General features: G+C 37.7%; 2 protein-coding genes across 4 annotated transcripts in view; one reads left to right on the forward strand and one right to left on the reverse strand.

The window, feature by feature from the left end:
• Task6 (TWIK-related acid-sensitive K[+] channel 6) overlaps positions 1 to 27,098 on the reverse strand; it is a 91,379-nt gene that overhangs the window by 34,512 nt on the left and 29,769 nt on the right. The gene's annotated exons all lie outside the window — the stretch shown is intronic.
• On the forward strand, positions 11,961 to 12,563 carry LOC143900646 (optic atrophy 3 protein homolog). The gene is made up of 2 exons (XM_077412246.1): positions 11,961 to 12,215; positions 12,315 to 12,563. Exons 1-2 carry the CDS (start codon positions 11,961 to 11,963, stop codon positions 12,561 to 12,563), a joined length of 504 nt encoding a protein of 167 aa, XP_077268372.1.

Below are 27,098 nucleotides of genomic sequence, written 5' to 3' on the forward strand. Positions count from 1 at the left end.
TATAATAAGCTTACAATTCTTACAAATCATGTTACATGCAATAATTCTATTATATTAAATTAAATAGCGGACGTATAATCAACTGCAATCAGAAAGCAATAAAGGTAATATAGCTGTAAGCTATATGTTAATTATAACTATAAAGAAAAACAGAACAAAACTAAGATAAAATTCGAAAAATTCTGCGAAAAGTAGACACTTTGTGAATATAACAGTTCGATAGCATCGATTCGATAATCGTGTTTTTGATAATTGCGCAATAGCGAGAGCATACCTATATTCCTCATCAATATTCTTCACAAATCCAGAGCATTGCAATCGCTACGAAACGCGATGTCGTTCGTGTTTTCAATTTAAAACGTATCGAAAAGCGAATTCCCCGTCACGGCACGCGGGGAGATTGGCGACGTCGGTCGGTATATATTATAAGAAGGAGAGGAGCGGTAAGATGATTCGCAAAATGCGATTTGATTTGATTTCTCGGGGCGAGATGAAACGCCGGCGAGAACGCGAAGATGACCGAAATACGAGTCGATCGCGTCCAATTAATCGCGGCAGGCGATGCATATGCATGCGCGCGTATACGACCCTGGAATAACGTCCGTCCCGGCTATCGTTCCCGCGCTAGTTATGTATTTATGCAATGACATTTACGTGCATATAACCGGCACACGCCTGGCACGATACGCACGTACGCACGCATGGGAGAAAGCATTATATCTCGGCCTTATCGTTACGTCGAACACGCATAGCGGGAATTCACGCTGGGAGGTTTTAGGTCGGTGAAAGAAGCACGCGGCATAATTATATGACACGGAACGATGTTATCAGGATATCAAAATAATATTTTCATATTTTCTAAACTCATCACTGTTTTATGAACAACGCACAGATATCGTGCAATTAGCTCCGTTTTCTCCTAATATTTGCTGCATTTCAGAGATTACTCCGAATAGAACGTCGCCATTATAGCGCGATCGCAATCGCTCGATGCGCAACTGATCACGTCGACGGACAATAATTTGCCGTGGTATTTGCCGCAAAACGCTGCAGATTTCCTCGGGGAATCGAGACCTTTAACGATTACAACCGCTCCCACGTGAGGCAGTAAGAGAGGGCTTTAAGATGACATCGGCTTCGCTAACCAATCATGTTTGTTACATCTATGAGATGCATACCATAATTATCGGCTAATTACGAACTATGTCAAATAGGCTATGTGAGGTATAATAATTGTGCTTTAAGCCGACTGTTTGATGAGATCTTCAAACCGATTAAAGTCGAAACGTATTAAATGTGATAATTTCGAAAATCACGGACACTGATGCAAGACTCAAATATTTAGATATATTATCTAAAAATATAAAGTCAAATTATATATATTATATAATGACGCCGCCCATCAGTAAAAAGTTTGTACGGCTACCGTTTGTATAGAAAAGTATCGAGGCATTGAAACTTTACGTGAAAGTTACCGTTTCTGGGTATTGTATATGCGTGTAAAAAGAACAAATTTGGAGAGAACAAAAACTCAATAGTGCTCAATTTGACGTGGGTCATCCATGTACACGTGATCCCGATTAACTGCGTTTGAACGGAATCGCGTGTGTTAACCGAAAGCAATTATTGCGCTGCGCGTAACAACGGCACCGGCGATTTCAATCGGCCGATTTGAAAGCGATTCGCTCCGGCGGCGCCAAAGGTAATCGCGCTTCCTAAAATTCATTGCGTTTACAGAAGAGATTAATTCGGGCGATCGCCCACTAATGCGAATTGTACTTGGTTGCTTTTTCGACATGCCTTCGAATAAATTCAGACAGCATTAAAACTGAAATATTAATATTAATACTAAAAGGCTGGAATATATGCGGTCACCGAAAATATAAATGTCATTTAACAAAAGCGTTATGAATAACATAGCAGTCTCGCAGCGTTCACGGGGCTGATTCTGTAACTCTTAACGACAGTTTCGTTATCGTTATATATTTGCGTTGCGCAGATATCATATATGGTAAAAAAGCTGCGCAACGATGAATACAACGATAACGAAACTGTCGTTAAGAGTTACAGAATAGAGCCACAGGAGTCACGGAAATTCCGCGAGCCAACATTTAGATGCATATATAAAAATATGAGATTATCAGATAACTTAATATGCTTAACTAAACCAATAATGTCCGTCATTAATGTTTGTATGGCCACCGTTCGTTAGTTTCTCATATATATATAAAGTCACTTTTCAACAATATTCAACGGTGAAAATAACGTTTGACAACAGCATTAGACAATATTAACATGTTGTCTACTCAGCAATTTTTGTTTATTTATCGTGTATATACTACAGTATAAATTTTTATTATCATAAATATATAAAATATTGTATAATATAATTACATAAGACTTTATCTTCACGAGTAGTATGAATTGTTTACTTTTTAATTTACGTTGTTATCTAGCTTTATGTCATTTAACATTTTGTAATAAACAATACTTATTTTTTACAAACGTTTTAAAAAATTTCGACAGCCAATTACGGATGTTCACCATGGCAGCCTATGTGTTATGTTATCCTATAATATAAGACATAAGAGATATGGGGGAAAAAGGATTAGTTTCTATACAGATAGCTCTAAATGTCTCATCTCATTCGGATGCAAGTGCCGTACAGCCGTTTGTCTGCAAACACAATGGATTAGCGTAACCTTATTAGCCATCAAAATTAATGAACGATATTGTATCCCAACTAATCTCTCGCTAAGATACGCGCAGCACGTCGCGACGAGAACCGCGAACGCTGTGCAGCACGACGTAATTAACGATGACATGCTTACCGCATTTATACGTTTCTTACGCGGATCTATCAGATAACAGATAACCCGTCGCGCAAAAAGGTTCCGCGGATATACTTTTATACACGCGGATGCACTTTTTCTCGAATATAAAAATCTTCCACCAGCACGATTAAGAAGTTTCAGTTTTTCTGAACCATCTCGGCGAACTGATTAAGAGCTATCGAGATGCTCGGAGTTCATTAACGTACGCTCGCGCGTCGTTACGATCATTCGCGGTTTTAATGCGCGACTCTCGTGCGGAAGTGTCGCAAGATAATTATTCGCTCAAATCTATATTATTTCGCGGCGTTTATCGTCGCATTAAGGCGGCGTCTGGTCATCTTCCGACCGGATATTAAGTCCACCTCGTCGACTTAACGACGTCGTTACGAGCGCTTTACGGACACATTCGCGTTTTCGCTCCTGCCTTACACGCACGCATCCGTTATAATCCTCGCTCATAAATCGCAACTCTAATTTACGAGAGGGCGCACGAAGAGATGCGTTGGGTAATAAAAATATATTAACAAATCTCTTAACGTCAAACCCAATGCGCAAAATGTTTGTGTAGAGGAATAGTTGAAAGCCGTAGGGTGGCTCTTAGTTAACTAGAGATGAATCCGAAAGATTGCCAAGATATTCCGATAATTATTCGGTACTCTGTTCCGTTCTCTTCTGTTCTACACATGAGTGTTCTGTATTCTGTGCGGCAGATCTAGATACACCGCTTATATACAAATATGAGTACGAAATTATATCCCCGCTCACGTTAAGCGAGCCAATGAGCGGAATAATCATCGTCTTAGGGCCAATTTCCACCAACGTCGGTTAACCGTAAACTTCGGTTAAACTCACTCTTCATCTCTTTCTAACTGCCCCCTTAGAAAGAGACGAAAAGTGAGTTTAACTGAAGATTACGGTTAACCGACGTTGATGAAATTGGCCCTTGTTCGTCGCTTAATCGGTAGCAGAGCGGATTAATCGCGACAGGTGAGTCTAAGACAACTGACCTTGTTGTGGAGCGAAATTTGAGCATAATAAACACGCGAGCAATTCGCAAAACAAAAAGACGCTCGTTTACACTAGTGAAAGTCGCGAATGCGTGGCTTCACACACTTGCTAAGAACACTTGAGAACACTCTGATAAATTGTAGCACGTGCCATAGTGCGTACTCGGAGGCGTTATCGGCGTTCTCACACGTTTGTTTTAACTCTGCAAAGGACGCTTGGATATAAGTAGCAGAGAAGCTTCTTGCACAAATGGAGGAGAGAGAGAGAGAGAGAGGGGAAGGTACTTAATATAAAACGTCTTTTTTAAGAGTTCAAGTATAAAGCGGAAAATAGAGAGAGAAGAGTCTCTTTATACCTTATTCTCAATAATATTTACTCATGTGCATGTATAAAGAAAACATTGCTATTTAAAATAAAAAAAAGGATAAAAATATATAATTAAAGAAATGTGAAAGAATAAAGGTAGGACTAAATTGCGACGATAAAAATATACATTTTCCACCGTTAAAATTAGTAATGACTACACTACAAAATCATCAATCACGCAAACTGATATACAAAAGAGAAAAGAGTAAATAATTGTAAACTACAAACAATGTGGATTCTAAACTTGGTTCTTTCTTTTCCGTCTCTTTCAACATATATAATTATATTTTATTATTAAGAAACTACTATTAACGTTTTGCTCATTTTTATCATTTATTCAGAGTTAGAGCATTTGTGTTTTCAGAATAGGAAGTGTCGTCTCCCGCAGCGGGAAATCGAACGAATCTCCGTTTTTCTTGGAAAAAAAAACCAGGGCAATCCTGATTCCGATTGTACCAGGATGCGACATTTGGTGGACGCGCTGTTAGAAGCGATGTCGCCGCGTGCGGCGTGCCGCAACGGAAACGCCGTTCGCATCCGTCGCCGTCGCGCGCGCGGACGTGCCTTGAGAACGGGGAGCTGAATGGGGGATGCATTTCTACGTACGAGAAGTCTCGCGCGCGCCCTGCGCGGAGGGGATGGTGTGGCCTGGTTTCATTGAACCTGCCTGCACCGCGTACAACACCTCCGTGCCGTACGGCGGCCCCCGCAACCCCGCGGCAGCCCCCGCGCACCCAGGATCCCACCCGCGAACGTTCGCAGTGCGGAGCGGTGCGCTCGCGACGTCGGGGGTCGGCGGTCAGTGGGGGGCCGGGGGGGTGACTGGGCCGGGTGAGTTGAAGCTATGCATAGCCCGCGACGGGCTATATATAGGTCGCCGTTTCTATAAATAGAACCTCGGTCGCCCCCACCAGCGCCACCACCGCCGCGGAGCCCCGCATGAGCTGCGGCGGCGACGACGGTGGCGGCCATGAGGGGCGGTCGGTGTACCATCCCGATGTATAAAAGTTTATGGCTAAATATACAACCACCCCCGCCCCGTGCCCGCGCCCGCGCCCTCGCCCTCGCCCTCGCCCTCGCGATCCAACCGCCGCTGCCGTTTTTACTGCGGATCGACGCGCCGCTACTGAAAATATACTCTCTACTCCCGATGACTTTGCCCGCTAAATGGACAGCCAGGATAGTGGGTATTCGCTATGCTAAGATAGTTCTTAGACAGCTCGAAAATTCAGATCATTGATCCTGGGAATGAGCTTTGTAATTGGATATGATGGATATGAGATCATGGAAAGGCGGCATTCTTTTTTTTTTACTACATTTAAATTTCGTTTAATTTCTTTAAAAATATTTCTAGATTATGATGCAAAATATCGTACAATATAGAATAGACCTCAAAGCAAAAAAAATCCAAATATAAACAAGTATTTAAAAATTTTCACCTATATATTCAAGTTTTTCTAGTCATACACTGTAAAAATATATTTACAATAAATAAAAATACTTCTCGCAAAATATACGCACAAAATAAACGTGAATTCTCGGAATCTTTGTATTTTCCTTAAAAAAAATCAGCGATCCCCATGTTGAGCTATGTCACATTATATATTTGCTCAATTTTCATCCCTGTTGCAAAAATAAAATTAAGATCTGACGTGTTAGATAATGCTCTTAAGAAAGTTTTTAGAAGAAATTTCTAGACTTTCGCGTGGGGCGGGCTGTAATCATACGCTGCGCCGTTGTTGCTGGGTAGGATGCGATTCGAGCCACGTCAGCCGTGAGATCAGGTTTTTGCAGCGTCCGAGTTTCGTGGAAGCGGTGGGTTTGCGCGATACACCGCGCTTCCGTTTTTGCGGTCACGGAAGGTTTCGCATGAGCTCATTTATGCAGGGACCGGCTAAGTGGAAATAATCCCTTTCTACGACGCGAAACCTCGAGATTTATCAATCGCTTGAGGACTCTTACGTCGATACGTTGTCTCCATAGCGAAAACTACTCCTCGTCTCCCTCGCGCTTCTATCGAGCGCTATTCTATTTTCTTTGAGTTTTGCGGAGAGCCTTTTGGAAACGTCAACCGTGTTAGCCTTAAAGCGAACGGTTGCACAATACAATATGTTTTCGTTTGCTGCAACTTCAGAGGAAGCTTCTTTTCGTACTATTAAACTATATTTTCCTTCCGGCGAAGTTTATCTCTGTCCCTTTTATATGAACTCTAATAAACTCTTAAAACTCTACATTTACTCTGACTTTTTCTCGGATACCGCGGTTTTATCGGAAAGACATCTAGCTTAACACAATTTTCAGTTTTCATAAATTATTATATATTAAATTTAGCATGTACCACGTGTGTAAATTGAGTCCAATAGAAAGTGCACGGTAAAAACACACTGCATCGTTGACGTTAATGCTAACGATAATTACCAGTCGTTCGTTTAACAAACGAATAGACATGATGTAGGTGTGATGTAGGACGTTCTCTTGCTTTATACATTTATGAAGCGTATAAGAACAGACTCGTGTGATCATCTCGCCCTCTTCGTGAGTCACGTCGAATGTCAAAGAGAGAACTGACATATTAATTTTCGCCGTATCGTGCGAAAATGTATAACAGAATGTATATTTCACGTCAAAGAATACAGACATTAATTATTTCGTTAAACTTTGAATTAACGTCATGTTCAAGTACATTTTTTTTTTTTTAATCAACTGAAGGAAAAGATTAAATTATTTATCAATTGTTCCGAAAAAGGTTGGCTCATTCTATTGCAATTATTTACAGCAAATTATTGCATTGTAATTCAATATATTACTGAAAATTTTCATCCATATTTTAATCAGATCTCAAATAATCTGAAATAAAATAAAAACACCAATTTCTACTCACTATACAAGTTCTAACTGAATAACACGCACGCTGCTTTCCTCGTTTAATTCATTATGCAAATAACGGGGATAACGCATCATGCTCAAACTATCCCTATTTAGGGGGTTCCCGTTTATATGTGACACACATAATGCGCGGGACTGATGTTAATTGAAACTAACAGAGAGCACTATTCTCCACCACACTATAGTGTCTAAATAATAAATTAAACGACAGTACAGAACTGGAATCAAAGAATGATATAACGTAATTTATATTTATATAACTCGATTCATTTATATTGTAAAAGAAGTAGAGTGGCAAAGAACAAAAATGTACACTCCTTTGTAATTATGAAATAATATAAAAGAGAAAAAACGCCCCGACTACCTTTAATTACATCGTCGGACTATTTATGTTGTCAGTAAGGTAATTTCTTATCTTCTAATTACAGTTTTGAATTATTACCTTAATTAACCAAGAACTTATTTAAGCAGTTATTTGGAGTTTTATTTGTCTGATACATAAAATACTTTCTCTCTCTCTCTTTCTCTCTCTTTCTATCTCTCTCTACTATGGGAAAAGTGTCAGGTATATATATTTAGCGTTAAATCATGGACCTCTGGCATTCCTCTCCCTTCTTTTAAATAACTACAGAGAGTTTATAGGCTGGGACCAAGATAGTCACCCCAAAATATCCACGTTTAGAAATAAATATCAAGCATCTTCGTGACTTAAAAACACACAACTATAGCAAACAAATAATAATCGTTTGTTGTGAGAACTAAGGTGTGGAATCTTTAATCTCGGATTAGCGCATGACGGGAAAATTCCTCGAGAAAAAAAAAACAGAAAAAGGATGATGAATGATGACGCGTTATCCGGAAAAAAAACAAAAGGTTATCCAGCACGAGTCGCGTGCATGGCGTAAAGTTTTAATCGACGATCAACCGAAATCCTCTCCGGCTCAAACGATCCGAGGCAGCGACAGCGATATCCTAACATTTAATGTATTGATCAACCGAGGAGCAATAAATAGAGGCAGAGCGAGGGGTGTCGTGAGCCTGATTAAACTTCATTCTCCGCTAATGGTTTATAAATAGGCATCTTTTTTTTTCTTTGCCTTCCATACGGTCACAACGGACGGGAGAAGTGCTCCTTCCATTCCGCTGTCCTGCCTCCTCGCCTACACCTCGCCTGCCGACCTCGTCGATATTTTCCGATATTTCCCCGCCGATTTTCCCAACACGCGGCGCCGGCATCGGCGACGTGTTTTCGCAGGAAATTGCGTATCGACACTTTAATGGCGGCTGTTATTTAATGCTCTTGAATACGGAGATTTCAAACGCCCGCGATGATGCTGAAATCACGTGGCGATGACGACAACGATCCGGTGTGCATTAATTAAAACGGATCGCGAAATAAGTGCGCGTATTCGATAGCTCTTAATTTCACTTATTTACACAATTCTATATCCAAAAAGTCCATTACGTATATATATCGCGTAATCGTCATTTTGCAAATATTTCCTTTTAAACGATCACAAAAGGATTATTTTTTTTATTTTCGCCGTGCGCAAACTGCTGGCAAAATGACATTACCATACGTGAAACTGGGATTAACCGAATAGAATGCAAATATGCAAATGCAATAATTGCATCAGATATCATGTGAAACAAGCTTCAAACGTTGTCTATCTCTTTAATAAAAATACTGTTCTCTTTTAAAAACCATAAAATTGATATATACAGCGCAATTATGTATTTGCTATTATATTTCGAAATACATGTACTATTGCTAGTTCTCTCGTGAAAATATCATCAATTCAATAAATACAACACTTGAAACTTAAAGAACTTTGAATAACGCGTTATTAAAATTGAAAAACTCTCTCTCTCTCTCTTTTTCTCTTTTTTCTTTACAGAAATAGCAATTTTGCTATTTGAAATATCTATTTTATTATTCATCATTACTCGAAAGTTAGTCTTATTCGTCAGCATTTCATTTCCATAATGAACTATGAACTTTGAAATGTTACATATGCGGTGCACACGTGCATATAGAGATTCTTCTTCTCCCGCACGCGGGCCCCGCAAATAGCCGTACATAGGGGCGTAGGTCGGATCGATCGTGGGGTAAAAGTGAAAGGACGCCCTAAGGGGTGGCCGAGAGGACTATGAAATCGTGCAACGAGTCGGTTGATGAGAAAGAGAGAAAGAAAGAAAGAAAGAAAAAAAGAAAGAAAGAGAGAGCGAGCGAAAAAGAGAAAGAGAGAATCGAAGATCGTTTGTTAGAAAAGAAACGAGGCGCCAAAATCGAGAGTTGTCCCGAAAAATCGATGCGTATCGTGTTGAAGATAGAGAACAGACATTTCATTCCCTCAGATATGAAACCAAGATATCTCTCCTAACCAGATCGAATTAAGAGACAATTTTACTTTTTTACATCCAATTATCATTTGATGAAGTGTTTAATATAATCTCTTTTGTTATTTGATCAGTAAACAGTAAACGTCTGAGTTTAATAAAACCTGCTTGCATCTCTATTTTCTTTTAGATTTTTCAAAAAATATGCTACATATGTACAAAAATATCCGATATACGATCAAATTTAAATTCTAAAAAAAACATTTAAAGACAAAATTTAAAAAAATATGAAAACCAACTAACCTAACCAACATTATTATTTAAAGAATTATACATTTCTTGATTTAAAGATAAATATCATTGTCACGCCCACCGAGTGATAAAGTATGTTAAAAGATCTAAAAGAATAAAGAAATTCTCATCACGGTGACGTATTAATTTACATATACACACATTACGTGTCTATCTCACATAACGTGTCAAATAAAAAAGACATGGTTGCGTTAACGTGACTATTCAAAGGATAGAATATACTTTTTTTGTAGCACTATTTTTTTTATTTTTTACTTTTTTGTCTCAACACTCTTTATTTTTGTTTCGCTGTCATATATTTAATTTTACTACGCAGCAAAAAATGTATAATTAAGATATCGGAGTCCCAATTAAATCTTAGTGAAATTGACGAGCGACGGTTATTCCCAGAAATTCTACCGAACATTATTTATAAGATCATGAAAGTGTATCACATATAAAGGGGATTGGTATGTAAGAGATGAGAGCAGAGTTCTGGATTTTCTCGCGAGAGATCGTGCGTGGTTCGTACCTTCGCGACAATCTAGTGGATCTCGTCGACGGATGACGGCTTATGCCTCGACTGCGTCATTTCAGTGGATTCGATTTCGCCGGTAAATCCAAGCAGATGACACAAGGGAAACGGATGAAAATGTTATATCGAACAAGGGGGAAAAACGTCGCTCCGACAGTCAAACAAATTCTCGACCTAAACATAGTGAGTGAATCGTCCCGCGTCATCCCGTGTTTATTTCGTGTATATAGGTCAACCTGCAGCGTCGCAAAGCGCATTTAAAGCGCGCTTTTAAGAGGAGATAAATGACAGGACATGATTATCGTATCATATTTAACCAGATTTGAATTCAAACCAACACACATACGCCTGTATATGTTTCAATACTTTCAATATAAAATTTTTCTTTAAAATATGTTTCTCTAATAATCACCAATTTGACAAATCGACAAGAGATACAAATAAAAATATTAAGACATTTGTTTTTAAAAATTTCTCTCTCTAAAATTTAAATAAATCGAATAGACTTCAACAATCAGCAATTAAAAATGTATATTAGAGTTAATAGACATATAATTGTTAAAAATATTTAGCTAATAATTTAAAATATATAACTAATACGTTAATAACTAATTTATTCAATATTCCGGCATCATTCTCAAAATTTTCCAAAAATTTTGTTTTATCCAAAAAAATTTCTCTCAATATGTTTTATATTTTATATCATTTTAGATAACTTATATAAGGCCAATTCCTTTTAGTGACACAAATCGACACAAGTGTTGTTCTGTCTTTGTTATTCATCGAATGCCAAGAAGAATAGAACGATGTTTGTGTCGACTTGTGTCATTAAAAGAAATTGGCCCATAATAAACATATGATAAAATTGATATTCCTATTTTGCCGTCATCTAAAATGTATATTTTTCTGCTGAAATGATTCTCTTCACGTTGATGAGGTAGCTTTCAAAAGAGCTATATGGCTATTACTTTCAAATCAGAAGTGATTGCGACCTGTACTCATTGTACGCCGCATAACCGGGTCATGGCTCCGTGATTTTTGGCGTATAAATGAATATAATTCGTTTAGCCATTTGGTCGATATGAGAGGAATACACATATTTTCTGATCTTCGCATGAATTGTAGGGGTGCAAAACGAGAACCGTTCCGAAAATATTCGTCCATTATATATTTCTCATAAAGACTACATATTCAAATGTAATTAAGGGAAATACCTAATCATCTTGTTTTTCTCATGAAAAATTTATAAGGGAAGAGAGAGGGAGAAAGAGAGAGAGAGAGAGAGAGAGATTTCTGAATAAAAAATCGATAAATTTGTTCGTATATCGTAAATATGCAAATTAAAAATGTAGGTCATGTAATTTCATTGCTGCAATTTATTGCTTTTTAAAACTAATTTAGTTCAAAAAAAGAATCATATGTAATATCGCGTTAAATCTAATAAATCTTAATAACAAAAACATGAAAGAAATAAGGAAAAGCTGCCAATCACCACTCTCAAACTTTCATTTGTGAAAACAAATAACTTAACCCCAATTACAATTTTCTTTACGTCAAAATGTAAATAAGAATAAATCAGCGCTTTCTCTCAAGACTAATAATAATTATTCAACAAATTAAAAATTCATTATTCGCGAATGACGTGTTCGCAAGAAAGTTTCATTAAATTATTTCCTTTGATGAGTTAGACGCTCGTAGCTATGGTGGTGCAAGGATTTCCCGGTGCGAATCTTATTGGACAGGTCCTAAGACAAATCACGCAGCCATTGTCAAAGGCGATAGTGAAGCGGGTAAAGAAACGACCACTCTTAAGAAAATATGTTCTGATTCAACTGGGACATTTCTATTATTGGTTCGAGAACATGATAAAGTGGCGAGAGATTCCAGTCGTAGCGAAAAAAAGACCTATTGACGACGATCACACAATGGAATTAGGCACGAAATTACTACTCGAGGTAACGATAACAATTATGAGACAACGCGCATTACTGGAGTATTAATTTTATTTCGGTTAAACTTCACAAAATAAAACGCGGATCTTTTCATCGCTTCAGGCATTAGTCTTTGGACTTTTATGCAGCGTACTCGTATACGAGACGCGAAGGGCTGCAGAGAGATCGCGCGTCGTCGAGCAGCTGAGAGCACAGCAGTTCAACGATTTAGAGATGGAGAAGGATCGGCTGATGCGTCGAGTCGAGGATCAAGTCATCTTGACGAAACGGCTCAAAGACATCATTGTGGAGTATTCGAAAAAAGTCGAGTGTACGTTGCCGAGAGATCCCGAGGAGGAGAAAAGCGAATAGAATGCTCCGCTTGATTTGACGCAGACGCGGAGATTGCGAAAAGTCAGTCGCAGAGAAATTTTAAAGGACATTCGTTGCATCGTTAAAATATCGCATTTACATGCGGTGGATCGCAAAGATAAACTCTTTCTCTCTTTCTCTCTCTCTCTCTCTCTCTCTCTCTCTCTCTCTCTCTCTCTCTCTCTCTCTCTCTCTCCCCTATCGTCGCAACTTCTTCACGCGGATAGAATTTTCCGCGTTACGTTCTCGGTGAACCGCAAACTGACGAGCGATCCTCCGTGGAGCGCGGACTCCGCCAAGTTCGACAGTTCGAACTTTGCGCGAATATTCTTCCGTTCTCGCCCGTCTGTCGTTATACGGTTGACATTAGCATTCGTTAGCATAATGAAGTTATTTTCACCGCGCGTGTCTTCGCCACGTGTCTGACTCGCCGCGATGGATTTCATAGCGAACGCTTGAACGCGCGCGAAATTTGACTTTCAGCATCAAAATCGACAACGACGGAGAAAACGTCATTAGAAGCAGGCGGTATGGAAAATGTGCGCGAATAACGTTAATTCGACAAGTGAAGAATAGATTATCTGATTTCGTGTTCACGTCATGGAACATTGACTGATAATTCGAAGGTTTACACATTCAAATAGTTCAGATTCTGTAGAATAACAACGATGACACATTTCTGTCAATATAATATAATAAGAATTTAGTCGTAAAAATCAGAAGATCGCAAATAATTATTTATGGTTAAATCATTTTTGAGAGCAAAAACACAGCTATAAATTTGTCAAGAAATCCAAACAGGACCTGGGTTTTGTGATTCTTAACGACAATGTCATTAAGAGTTATATTGTCGTTACGCAAGTATAATATATGATAAAAAAAACTGCGACGACAATATAAATAATGATAATGACAAACAACTTTACGTATGCGTTTGTACAAGAAATTGCAAATTAAGTACGCTGTCAGTATCCTTATTCTGTAACGACAGTGTCATTAAAAATTACGGAATAAGGATACTGACAACGAAGTTTGCAATTTCTTGTACAAACGCATGCATGAGTAAAGTTGTCTGTGTGTGTGTGTGTGTGTGTGTGTGTGCAATTAGTACGTATAAGCGTAAGATCACCGGAGCTAAAACGATTCACGGAAAAATATTTCCGGCAGGAACACGATTAAGAATGTACTTTGCATTGGAGAAGCGGAACTTTTTCTCGATTTTCTCCCTCGGCAATTTTTGACTGAAACGTGCCGTTATAAAAAAAAAAAGAAAAGATATCTTTGGAATTTTGCCTGAGAACGCCGAGCTCATCGCTAAACTCGAGATAACAAATCAAAGACTTATCGCGCTCTTTCGCACAAGTTTGACACGGCCCCGATGTTTTCAAAGCAAAAAGACATTCATCCCCTTTAATCTTCTGAATATCTATACATCTACATTTTAATATATTTATATCTTCATATTTGTATATATATATATATATATATAGTATTAAGAGATATGTAAATATCGCGCTAGAGCGACGTATAAAATGTATATATATATATATATATATATATATATATATATATATATATATGTAGGTCCAGAGGTATGTTCCGGGACTGTTTACGTTTTTTGAAATGTACAGTCCTGGAATATAACGCATATATATGTAATCAGATTCAAAAAACTGTCCCGAAAAATGCCGTAGGACATCAATTTTTTCCAGGACAGTCCTGGAAACTGCCAAATGTCCCGGAATATACCGATATCAAAAATAAAAGTCCCGGAACATACTTCCGGACCTACATATATATATATACATTTTATACGTCGCTCTAGCGCGATATTTACATATCTCTTAATACTAAATGTGACAAATTTTTGCAAAACTTTTGTGAAAGATACGCGCGGGCGCACTTCTTTCTCTAAACAGAATAACATTATTTATTTACATTACTAGTTAATAAAACGGGAAAAGAATAGTTATTTGTGCAACAAGTGCTGTATAAGAAAATGAAAATTCCCGGGTGCGGAGTTGACGCACGAGCCGAAGGCGAGTTTACGCACGACTTGCATACTCTATTTTATGTTACAAGTGCGTGGAAAGTGGTCTATCACGCACGCGTAGCGTGCGCAATGGGCCACTTTCCATGCACGTGTTACATAAAAATCCTTGTCTAGACATTATCGTACAGAAACTAAAATAAAATAAAATAAAATTGGAAATATTGCGATATACAGTAAAGAACATCTCAGTTCTTGATTTTCTTTTTCAAGTTACATCAATAAGAGGCACGCTAACCTAACCTAACCTAACCTCGGAACCGTTCCACGTGGAATATTACAAAAAACAGGATAAATGTCATACGTACGACGCGAAAGAATCTTAGACACCTGCGTATGTGAGGAGAGAAACGCCGATCGTATATATCCAAGATCTCCGAGCATTCGCGAGACTCTCGAGAGAACATTTCGAGTTTGGTTTGAAACAAACGTGAAATTCGATATTGATGTTTCCGTGACATCGCGACCGAAGAAACCCTTACGAGGGATCCGTTTCTCGCGCGATACACAGCAATTCAAATCGGGTAACAAAAGAGCGACGATGCATCGTGTACTGTATTGGCGTACGATGAATAAAAATATTGACAGGATTTCCGAGATAAACTCGCGAAACCTTTCTATAGCTCCTCTGTATTTCCCGAGAGGGTAAATTTTCGAGATAACATGTTTGAATGAAATACTTAAAATAAAAAGTACATAGAGCAAAACACTCGCTATTTCATATGTCCCTGCATAATATATTTATCTCTTTTTAAGTCGTAATTTATATTTTTGTTTAGAATTACATCATACATCGTCAGACATCGTGATATATAATAATTAATGTAACGTCAAAAAGATTTTCATTAAAATAAAAAATCACAGAATCAAATTTTCTGATCTGTTGGATTAATCGCGATGGTATCTCAAGATTAATGCCCAAGGATAATCTTGTTTGCAAAGTCGAATAATTTGTTTGTGCCAAATGAATAATTCTGTCAGAGTAAAAAAAATGAACGAGCTATCTTCTTATTCAGGAGAAGAAAAATAGTATCAGGGACGGCTATTACAACCGCGTGCTGAATCACAATCAGATAATTCTTTGACGTTCATTTTGTAAAGTGAGTAGTTAGGCCTTGTGGCGATAACGCCAGTCATTTGACTTTAGTTACCGAAATGTTAATGAGACACTAATTTCCTACGAAGTTATCCTCGTTATCTCCCCCGCTAAAGTTGTAAAAGAAGCATAGAAAATGTGCCGAATTGAAAAATGGCGCAAACATTTATTCGATCAACAAAGCTCTTTTCTTTGCACAGGTACGCACAAATTGTATCATATAAGACATTGGTTTTAACAACAATTTCATGTAAATAACGATAAAATTGACTACATGTTTATCTGTAACTGTATCACAAATGCAGATTCCATATTGTTTCCAACATCATCAGCTTCGTTGATTTCATTTTGTTGAAATCGAGAAATTTGACGACGAAATCGTATATAAAAATAAAAAATTATCGTATATTATCATACGTGATGCAATATGATTGTTTCAAAGTACTGAATTATATTACGAGTTATTTCTAGCGTCCTACTTCGACATTATAACATTCATCGATTTTCTCCATCAATTTACGTTCCGATAGATTTGACGTAACTCAAAAGCGCTCTACAAAAGACAAACTTTCAAAATCCATCGTTTTATATGCAACAATCTAATAGCGTCGAAAGTCATTTCAGTTTACAACAATAAATTATAAATGCAATAGTCGCACAGGTATATGGGGAAATGTGACGTTGAACTGAGATACATGTTTTGCACGCGTGATCGTTAAAAATAATTTTCCGACCTGGGTGATATATAAAGCAAGTTAGAAATAAAGAACAAAGTCGTTAAAAAACGATCTTGTTGAAGAACCATCGAATCTGCCATTTCGTCGAAGTCGAAAAGCTAAATTAATATGGATCACAAAGCTTTCGTTAACTAGATTTTCATGAGATTTTCATGAGACAATAATCCCTTTCAGTTTACTTTAATCGTATCCGATCTTAAGGACGGCTTCCGCGCTAAAGTTCTGGTGATTAGGAATTAGCAAGTCGACCAGCCCAGTCCCTTCTATACAGCCATCGTTCTTAAGCCTCCAGAATGCCTTTTTTCGGTCAATAAGCAACGATGTCTGAAAATAGGTCAAAGCTGGAGCCATTAACAACATAACCTCCAGTAATACTTTGTCACATGTTATATTATTAATATCACAAATACATAAAAAAATAGTACTTAATTTTTATTAAGGATTATTATATTTTTATTATTTATATTTTATTATATTATATTTTTATTATATATATTATATTAATATATTTTATTATAATATATTTTATTATATTTTACATAAAGATAAATTTAATTAAAATAAATCAAAATAAAAGTTTGTGTGTTACCCATTTACATTACATTTTATTAAAAATTATAATAATTTTTAGTTTCCACTTTCAGCTAAAGATTATTAATACTTTGATGATAAATTAATTATTTGTTTGTATTTTTTATCTGTTTTTATCTCCTCTATACATTTTCTTTTATACATTTTTCATTTATTATATACATATGTACGTTTATTAATATGTTAGTCGTGTTGCTAACGAACAATAAAAGATTAATATATACACATATTATATATGTATATGTTATAAACTATTGTAAAATGTTTTTTCTCAAAAGTTCATTTTTTTTTTAATTAATTTTCAACTCGGAACAACAGCCAATAATATCCGATTAGTTTTCCAAAAATAATTTTTCGAACAAGATTGATCTCTCTTTTTTCTGTACGAGACATCTTGAATTAGGCCATAGGCATTCGGGTCGATGAATTGATCTCTCCGACGTCATAACGGACGAAACTTAATCTGTATACCCCACGTAGAAGACGTCTTTATTCTAGTAAGAATAACGTTCTGTATAATTTTCAATTTTTCCCAGAAAAATATATCTAATTATAAAGATTATATTTCGTTCTATAGTTCATCTTTAAACCTCTGATTTAGAGACAATAAAAAACAGAATTTTATTTCCGTTGTACAATTAATGTTTATCAATTCTAATTAATCAGAGAAGATTTCTTGTGCATTACAGCAAAGGCTTGAAGGATTTTAAATTAATGTGCTCACTTAAATATCTGAAATATTTAAAGCTGCACGTTCCTTCCCAAAGAATATAATTTAAGAAGATAATATTAAAGTACTGACTTTCTCAATGTAATCACAAAGTTAAAAATGCTATACCCTTGTTAGAATTACATAAGAAACTAGTTTACTTTTAAAATTCCAAAATTGCAAAGTCCCTCATTTTCCGTTTTACATAATAAAGAAGCAATTTTTAGGAAAATGTTAAATTTAGATCACATGTTAATCCATGTATTTAAAGATGCATGCCCAATATTTGCTATTTCATAATACATTAAAAAATTAATTTGTGAAATTACGTGCTTATGCTATATAGACTTACGTATAAAACTATCTGATTTGTTCAAATCTCTCGGTTACAATTGTCGCAATTGAAGGAAAGAAAGACGAATATCGCGGTGTAACTAGCGACAATCAGCGATTACTTTAACCTCTGACCTTCCTTGTGCGATTCTACGGTCGGGTGAACAAACGGCAAGATTTATGTGCGGCGAAAACCATTGAGTGCAAAACCGGCCTTTTGATCGCGGTAGTGCCCTTGGACTAACCAGTAAAGTACTCGAGCCACAAAAGCGTTGGCATGATGTAATTTGTAATGTCGCATCAACCCCTTCAATAACGTTTGAATATGAAAGAAATTTATTGATTCCTTTTTAGGCCAATACTGATGTGTGAACATAAGAAATTGAATAGTAAACAAATTGCCACGCAGTAACGACGAAAATAGAAAAGAATGGGTATTATGTCATTATCAAAGTATTAATAGCCGTGTAGTTTATAAACATCTACAAAATAAAGACTTTTATGACCTTGAATTAATTTTGTGGTAAATAAGTAACAAAATGCTATTACAGTAGTTAGTATATATTAGATTAACAATAAAATAATTAGTTATAAAATAGTTGAACTAAATTACGTATTAAAAGAATTTAAAATCTATTTCATCTTTATCTAAATCTGCTTAATCACTTCAATCCTTTTTAAGGTTAACGAATGGGATGAGGAGAAAATATGACAATTTGAAGAACTGTGCAAAAGTACGTTCCGTAAAATAAAAGAAAATTAAAGAGAATCCATTACGCAGCCATTTACTTATGCGCCAAGACAAAGACGTCGTTTTTAAAGTACAAAAAATATAGTAGATATAAATATTTATTACATTAATTATCACATTATAGTATTATAACATACCATAATTTTAAATAAATGCAAATAAATTAGCGTGCGTCGTCGTAATTAAAATACGGCATCAGTTTGCACGAAGTCGAAAATGACCGTATTAGAGGAAACTTGCACATTCACTGCTCCCTTCAACGTCACACGTTGGCATGCCTTCCCCTCTCCCCCGTTAGATTCTGTGTTTTATTTGTGTAACATGATAAATGCGTTTAACGTCAACGCCGCGAGGTGAGAATGGGACAGCCGCATTTAGCGCTAAATTCGGAATACAGATGGAAGCGAGGACTGGGGCGGAAATGAAAGTATGAGAACGAAAATGGGTGGCTATTTGCTCGCCGAATAATACGTTGAACTTGCGGCATAATGGACGTTCCGGGATAAAAAGGCACGGACAGACATAACGCGGGCGGCTGAAAGAATTTGCGACGGACGCTGACTTTGACACCTTACTGGCGTTGAAACAATGTCGTAACTTCAAATTTTGCCGGGACGTCGGCAACCTATTCGTAAGATTACATCAGTCGGCCCTTCATTCAACAGAATTCGGCTGACACGCCCTACAAAACGTACAATGACGTCAAAATGAGGATAAAAGGGGGATTCTTTTACCACTCTTTTACCTGGGAGATAAAGCACAGTGGTTCCTACACCTCGCACATATGTGAACTGAAGGTGTTGAAAGAAAGAGTGGTAATTACGCAAAGATAGGAAGAGCCACACTCCCGATTTCAATAACTTTGAAATATGTTATCAAGGTCATCACCCTGAGTAACCTTCAAAAGGTTTTAGCCGGCGCTGCATGGGTCATTGTTTGTTAAAAAGTTATTAACAAAAAAAGTTTAAGAAATATAACAGTTTGTGTCAGTGCTAAGGGAAGTAATTTGCCGATATGAGTGTAGGCCCACCCCCATCCACCCTTGCTTGCGGGGGAGGGGCAATAGTCGTTCCCCCACCCACATGTGTTACTGTTTATACACGCACATATCAGCAAATTACTTCCCTTAATACTGACACAAACTGTTATATTTCTCAGTTATATTTGTCAATATCTTTTTAATAATCAACGAGAGTCGGCTGCAAATTTTCACAATATCACTCTATGTGATGACCTTGATAACATATTTCAAAATTATTGAAGTCGGGAGTGCCTATCTCTGCATAATTACCGAAAACATTATGCTTTTTACAGTTAATAAAGCAACATATATTTCTTTAGAAGAAGAATAATTATCTTGTTAAAATTTGTAATCGGTCAATAATAATATTCACGTTACACTTTAAGTAATCAAATGTAGATCAATCATTCTATTGGCGTCCAAAACTTTTTCCCATTATTTCCATGTAAGTTAGGAAATTATAAATGTAAATCACTTCGAGTTCGAAGGATGGCGAAAATGTCATCCGGTACTGAAATAGTGAAGACAATGACTCGAGACGCGACGAATGAAATTAGCGACAGGTATATTTCTGTCCAAATAAACCAGGCTTCTCGCTACTTCTTGGTACTACAAAAAAAATTCGATATGACATTACGCCACTGGAAATATAATTCTCGAAGGGTTGCGTTATAAGCAGCGAAAGGCGATCGGTACTGTTCCACTCAATTATACGTCCCCGCTTCGCTTTCGCTTTTCATCAAACATCATTGAAATATTTGTTCATAACATATATTTGTATGCTGTTCTACAGATTGTTATCGTACTTTTTTCATTGCTGCGCGTACGTATAATTAATTTTATTATTTAAAAAATATACATAAAAAATATCTCTCATTCGCGTCTTTTAATAACTTGAAGAAACTTTCTGAAGAAACTTTCCAATATTTTACGTCTCTTAAAAATAAATTATTATTCATAATTAATTAATTATTAATTATATGTTGTTCCAATAATAAAAAGCTTTCTTCCGCTTTCTGTTAATTACGTCATCGATTATTATCGAGAAGCTGAAAGAGCACGTGTAGGAAGTGTGTGACGCAACTCAAAATAAAACAGTTCATAAACTTTACATCTTTTCTTTTAGCGATGTTTTATCGATGATTTTACGGTTCAAAAACGAATGGTAGGTAGGGGAGACCGGGGCTCGTTGGCACAAGAAGCAAATTGGCAATGCGTTCCGTTTATGTATTTATAGCGAAAAAACAATGGAAAAGTTATCACAAAATATTTCTTATATGACATAGGTACTTTTCACAAAGTTTTATTTTAATCAAACAAGTATTACAATAGAAAAAGAGAAAAGTCTGATTCAAGAGGTGACAAGTAAATTTTCGAGCGTTTCAAAATATCGTATTAATGTTCTTCAGCTTGAGAAGTAAATCAAAGTGACGTATCATTAGTTAAAAGAAAAGTTTCTGTTACTATACGACATGTTATTTTGACTAACAATAGTAATTTATTGTAATAAAACGACTAAAATAAAACGTATGTAGGGATGGGGTATGTTGGCTCATATCAAGACACGCTTAGCTTGACTTGTTGTTGCCGTGCGCGCGAGACCTGTTTGAGCACGTGATTCACTATCTACAATGCTGATAGAAGCTAAATATATATTTTTATTAATATTTTTATGATGAAGAAAGCGCTACATCTAAAATAGTTCACAATTATTTTTCTGCAACAACGTTTTGATATTCGATCATTACAAAATAACTTTAAAAGATACAATCTTTATCAAGAAGTACGTATGTGTTACCCGTTTTGTGTTTCTATTACGTATTCATTAATTTAACGTGGACTTTTGTCGCATAGCCAACTTACCCTACTATCGGGGAAAGTTGGCCACAATGCAGCATGCTCATATTTCATTTATTACAAAAAAACTATACGGTATACAGGAGCGTTCCTAGCATGAAAATGTAAAGAAAGGTTCTCTCTATCATATTAGTACTGTTTAATCATGATAATTAGTTGTATAAAAACTCAAATGCCGAAATTGTAAAAACGGTGCCAACGAGCCCCGGTCTCCCCTAACATAATTACTTGAGCTCGCGGATATTTCGGTCGCATTTCATTAATAAATATCAATCGCCCCCGCTTCAACAAAAATTATTGCTGTAATCGACGTATTCGCGCATGCAGATGGTGATATCGTTTGGTATACAGCAAATGTCGAAACTCGTGCGCCAGATTGCAATAGAATTGTCCATGCATAATTCAGGAAAATTAATTTGCCGCTCGCGTCGACTGCGCCGATGATTTTGCAACCACATTATCACCCTTCTCTTTACCATCTCTCACCCTACTTCACCGAGTTCTCCATCGCATTTCCTCCGTCACAGATGCAATTTAATTTCATTAGTAGTGGGCGTTTCTAACGTAACCATTTTGCTCGTTTAAAGACTACTGTTTACACCGTTACTATTTTTAGAGGATGTATTATAAGATCGGCTCAAACCCGCAATATACAATTCTGCAACGTGTAATATTACCTTGATATCGGAGATATACAGAGAAAATCCAGAGCAGAATTAGAGAGAGAGAGGTAATTATTTAGTATTTTGAGAGATATAAAATATAAGACAAATGGAAAATAGTAGTCATGTTATATTTAAAACAAATCACAAATTCAAATATAATTGATATTCGCGTTTGACGCATTGATTTAACTGCCAAAAACATGTATTTATTTTTCAATATTTGTTTGCGTCACAATGAAAAAAATTGCAAAGATAAATAAAATTAATCGCAAAAAGCGTAAAGAATATAATTAAAAACAATACTTTTTTTTAAATGTCTAAAACTATCTAAAAAGTGCTTTCAAAAAATTAAAATATCTTATTCTTTAAACGTTTATAAATCTTTACCACGTAGACACATTTACTATTTAAAGACTTGTAATTTCTCTGGAATAATAATTTCGCTATAACAAATATCGTATAAGTAATCATTAAAAAAAAATGCAATTATTTGCATTGCTCTTCCTGTTTTGTTATCTATTAATTTGGAGGAATGTTTATTAAGAAATATTGATTCTTATTATAAATAAGTCTTCGCTATCGACAAATACATCTCTGCGTCACGTATAGTGCCGTCACAACGTAACTTCAGATAAATCGAATGAATTTTTAGATTCGTTTTCATGTCCCAGGGCGAATTCTCGAGAAAATGCCGGAAATTTAAGTCCCATCCCATTATAGGTAGCTTCCGATATCTTGTTGCTGCCACCTACTATATAGATATTACTTATTGTAGATATCTATTGCTGTTTATTGACGGTGATATCAAAGAAACGTCTCTCTTTCTACTAAAAAAACTGACGCGAGTACTTCCCTCGTTCTCCCCTTTTGTAAGAAAAATACATCTAACACAGGGCATGAAAAATATAGGTAAACTGAACGACGTATACCTATTTGTATTTTAATCGTCATATCGTCATCTTCACCGAACGTTCGCCAACCTCTCGAAACTCTCGTATTCGCAACCGATTTTATTTCGCACGTCGTAAATTACGTCAATTATATTTTCAGTCCTGAATATTATATCACTATATTAAAGTCCCGGGCCAAAGCTCTGGATGACAGTGTACGTGAAAATTATTATAGAGATCTGGAGAGCAGTTAAATGACGAAATTACACTGTCGCTGGAACTCGCCAACATCTGTTCCCAATTTCCCATTCTCTCGCCCGACACCGCGTTCTTCGACCTCCGAAATCTCCGTATAGCACCCGCGCCGACTGTCGAGTCTCGCGTGGAGAAGTTCGCATGGAGAATAATGTGTCCAGTCAGCCGAATCTCTCCCGGATTAGCTGTGTCCTCCTGTAGAGCGCTTTCACGGTAACGATAACGGTTACCGCGATCCCGTCGCGGTAACGTTTCTTCCGCACGTATACATACGTAGAATACTCCGCGATATCTCTGTCTCCCCTGATGCTCGAACGAAGCGTTACGTACAATCGTTTTCATCGCTCGTTTTCACCGACACTTTGACGCATTCGTTTGTCTTTCCGCTTTATCTCTTTGTGACGACCGTTAGTTGAGAAACGAAATTATTTACGAGAAACGAAATATTTACGTGAAAAGTGCCGCTTTATGATCGCACAAAATGAGGCGCGCGATACTTGGTAATTTTATTCTCGCACAAATAATTTTATATTCTACCGTACAGCATCACTGTCGCATTTTTTAAGCCTGTTTGTTAGGAACAGTACAATTAGGACTAATTAGTATAGTACAATTAAGACGAAACAAATACTGACGTCGCGCGTCGTTTCGACGTCTAATATCATTTAAATAGTTAACTTGTAAAATGTAGTGTAATGATAATGCAATGGATGATAAAAAAAAGGTTCTTAGACATTGAAACTCGTCCTTGTTTCTTCTCATTGTATTGAGCACACGAGTATATCATATTATTCAATCGTGCGTCATAATTAAAGTCTTGGAATTATCAAGAGACACGGTAGTGTCTCGCGCCAAGTACACGCGGAGCGAGACCGACCGTGACTCTTTTACGCGACGCGACGGGTTGCGAGTACCCGAGATGTTGAGATCTCGATAACGAGTGAACGGATCAAGTTCTAAGTAGGCTTGATCGATAGCTTGGGGTCCAATTAGGGGGGGGTTTCTCTCATAATATTCCGCTACGTGCCTTACGAGCGGAGATATTGCGACGCAAAGTCCAAATGTGAAAATTTATTTTTAAGATACTCCTCCTCCTCCTCCTAACGCCGCGATCTATCAGAGAAACGTCACTTTCACTTTTTCGACGCTGGCGGCGCAGGTATCGCCAGTTTCGATATCGCGCGCGTATTTCGAAATTAGGTCGATAGACTTATCGGTCAGGAGGAAGATTTCTATATTTAGGTAAAAATTAGGTATATATATAATAAATATTGAGTCAACGGAAAAGAAGGTTCTCTATGCTTGGCAGAAAATGCCGCTAGGGAATTTTTAAGTCGATTCTTATGAATCAAGCTTGAATTTGATGTCTATGTATCCCAGGTTGCCGATGACGAGGTCCAGATAGTGCGCTTTATAGTTTTCGGTGTCCAGGTGTAATAATACGTTGAATTCGATGTTTACGTGTCCCAGGTTGCCGATGACGAGGTCCACATAGTGCGCTCCGTAGTTTTCGGTGTCTACGTGTATTAATACCTTGAATTCGATGTCCACGTGTCCCAGGTTGCCGATGACGAGGTCCACATAGTGCGCTCCGTAGTTTTTGGTGTCTACGTGTATTAATATCTTAAATTCGATGTCCACGTGTCCCAGGTTGCCGATGACGGGATCCAGATAATGCGCTTCATAGATTTCGGTGTCCAGGTGTAATAATACGTTGAATTCGATGTCTACGTGTCCCAGGTTGCCGATGACGAGGTCCACATAGTGCGCTCCGTAGTTTTTGGTGTCTACGTGTATTAATATCTTGAATTCGATGTCCACGTGTCCCAGGTTGCCGATGACGGGATCCAGATAATGCGCTTCATAGTTTTCGGTGTCCAGGTATAATCGTACGTTGAATGCGATGTCTAGGTGTCCCAGGTTGCAGATGACAAGGTCCACATAGTGCGCTCCGTAGTTTTCGGTGTCTACGTGTATTAATACCTTGAATTCGATGTTCACGTGTCCCAGGTTGCCGATGACGGGATCCAGATAGTGCGCTTCATAGTTTTCGGTGTCCAGGTGTAATCGTACGTTGAATGCGATGTCTAGATGTCCCAGGTTGCCGATGACAAGGTCCACATAGTGCGCTCCGTAGTTTTCGGTGTCTACGTGTATTAATACTTTGAATTCGATGTCCACGTGTCCCAGGTTGCCGATGACGAGGTCCACATAGTGCGCTTCGTAGTTTTCGGTGTCCAGGTGTAATAATACGTTGAATGCGATGTCTACGTGTCCCAGGTTGCCGATGACGAGGTCCACATAGTGCGCTCCGTAGTTTTCGGTGTCTACGTGTATTAATACCTTGAATTCGATGTTCACGTGTCCCAGGTTGCCGATGACGGGATCCAGATAGTGCGCTTCATAGTTTTCGGTGTCCAGGTGTAAACGTACGTTGAATTCGATGTCTAGGTGTCCCAGGTTGCCGATGACGAGGTCCACATAGTGCGCTCCGTAGTTTTCGGTGTCTACGTGTATTAATACCTTGAATTTGATGTCCACGTGTCCCAGGTTGCCGATGACGAGGTCCACATAGTGCGCTCCGTAGTTTTTGGTGTCTACGTGTATTAATATCTTAAATTCGATGTCCACGTGTCCCAGGTTGCCGATGACGGGATCCAGATAATGCGCTTCATAGATTTCGGTGTCCAGGTGTAATAATACGTTGAATTCGATGTCTACGTGTCCCAGGTTGCCGATGACGAGGTCCACATAGTGCGCTCCGTAGTTTTTGGTGTCTACGTGTATTAATATCTTGAATTCGATGTCCACGTGTCCCAGGTTGCCGATGACGGGATCCAGATAATGCGCTTCATAGTTTTCGGTGTCCAGGTATAATCGTACGTTGAATGCGATGTCTAGGTGTCCCAGGTTGCAGATGACAAGGTCCACATAGTGCGCTCCGTAGTTTTCGGTGTCTACGTGTATTAATACCTTGAATTCGATGTTCACGTGTCCCAGGTTGCCGATGACGGGATCCAGATAGTGCGCTTCATAGTTTTCGGTGTCCAGGTGTAATCGTACGTTGAATGCGATGTCTAGATGTCCCAGGTTGCCGATGACAAGGTCCACATAGTGCGCTCCGTAGTTTTCGGTGTCTACGTGTATTAATACTTTGAATTCGATGTCCACGTGTCCCAGGTTGCCGATGACGAGGTCCACATAGTGCGCTTCGTAGTTTTCGGTGTCCAGGTGTAATAATACGTTGAATGCGATGTCTACGTGTCCCAGGTTGCCGATGACGAGGTCCACATAGTGCGCTCCGTAGTTTTCGGTGTCTACGTGTATTAATACCTTGAATTCGATGTTCACGTGTCCCAGGTTGCCGATTGACGGGATCCAGATAGTGCGCTTCATAGTTTTCGGTGTCCAGGTGTAATCGTACGTTGAATTCGATGTCTAGGTGTCCCAGGTTGCCGATGACGAGGTCCACATAGTGCGCTCCGTAGTTTTCGGTTGTCTACGTGTATTAATACTTTGAATTCGATGTTCCACGTGTCCCAGGTTGCCGATGACGAGGTCCACATAGTGCGCTTCGTAG

This window comes from Temnothorax americanus, unplaced genomic scaffold, assembly GCF_048541705.1.
Source record: "Temnothorax americanus isolate GAGA-0224 unplaced genomic scaffold, ASM4854170v1 Scaffold3, whole genome shotgun sequence".
Lineage (NCBI taxonomy): Eukaryota > Metazoa > Arthropoda > Insecta > Hymenoptera > Formicidae > Temnothorax > Temnothorax americanus.

Bases quoted from the DNA above. Each gene is read 5' to 3' on its own strand.
- LOC143900646 (XM_077412246.1), top strand. From the start codon at position 11,961: ATGGTGGTGCAAGGATTTCCCGGTGCGAATCTTATTGGACAGGTCCTA. The intron at 12,216-12,314 runs GTAACGATAACA...TCATCGCTTCAG, and splicing joins GCACGAAATTACTACTCGAG to GCATTAGTCTTTGGACTTTT.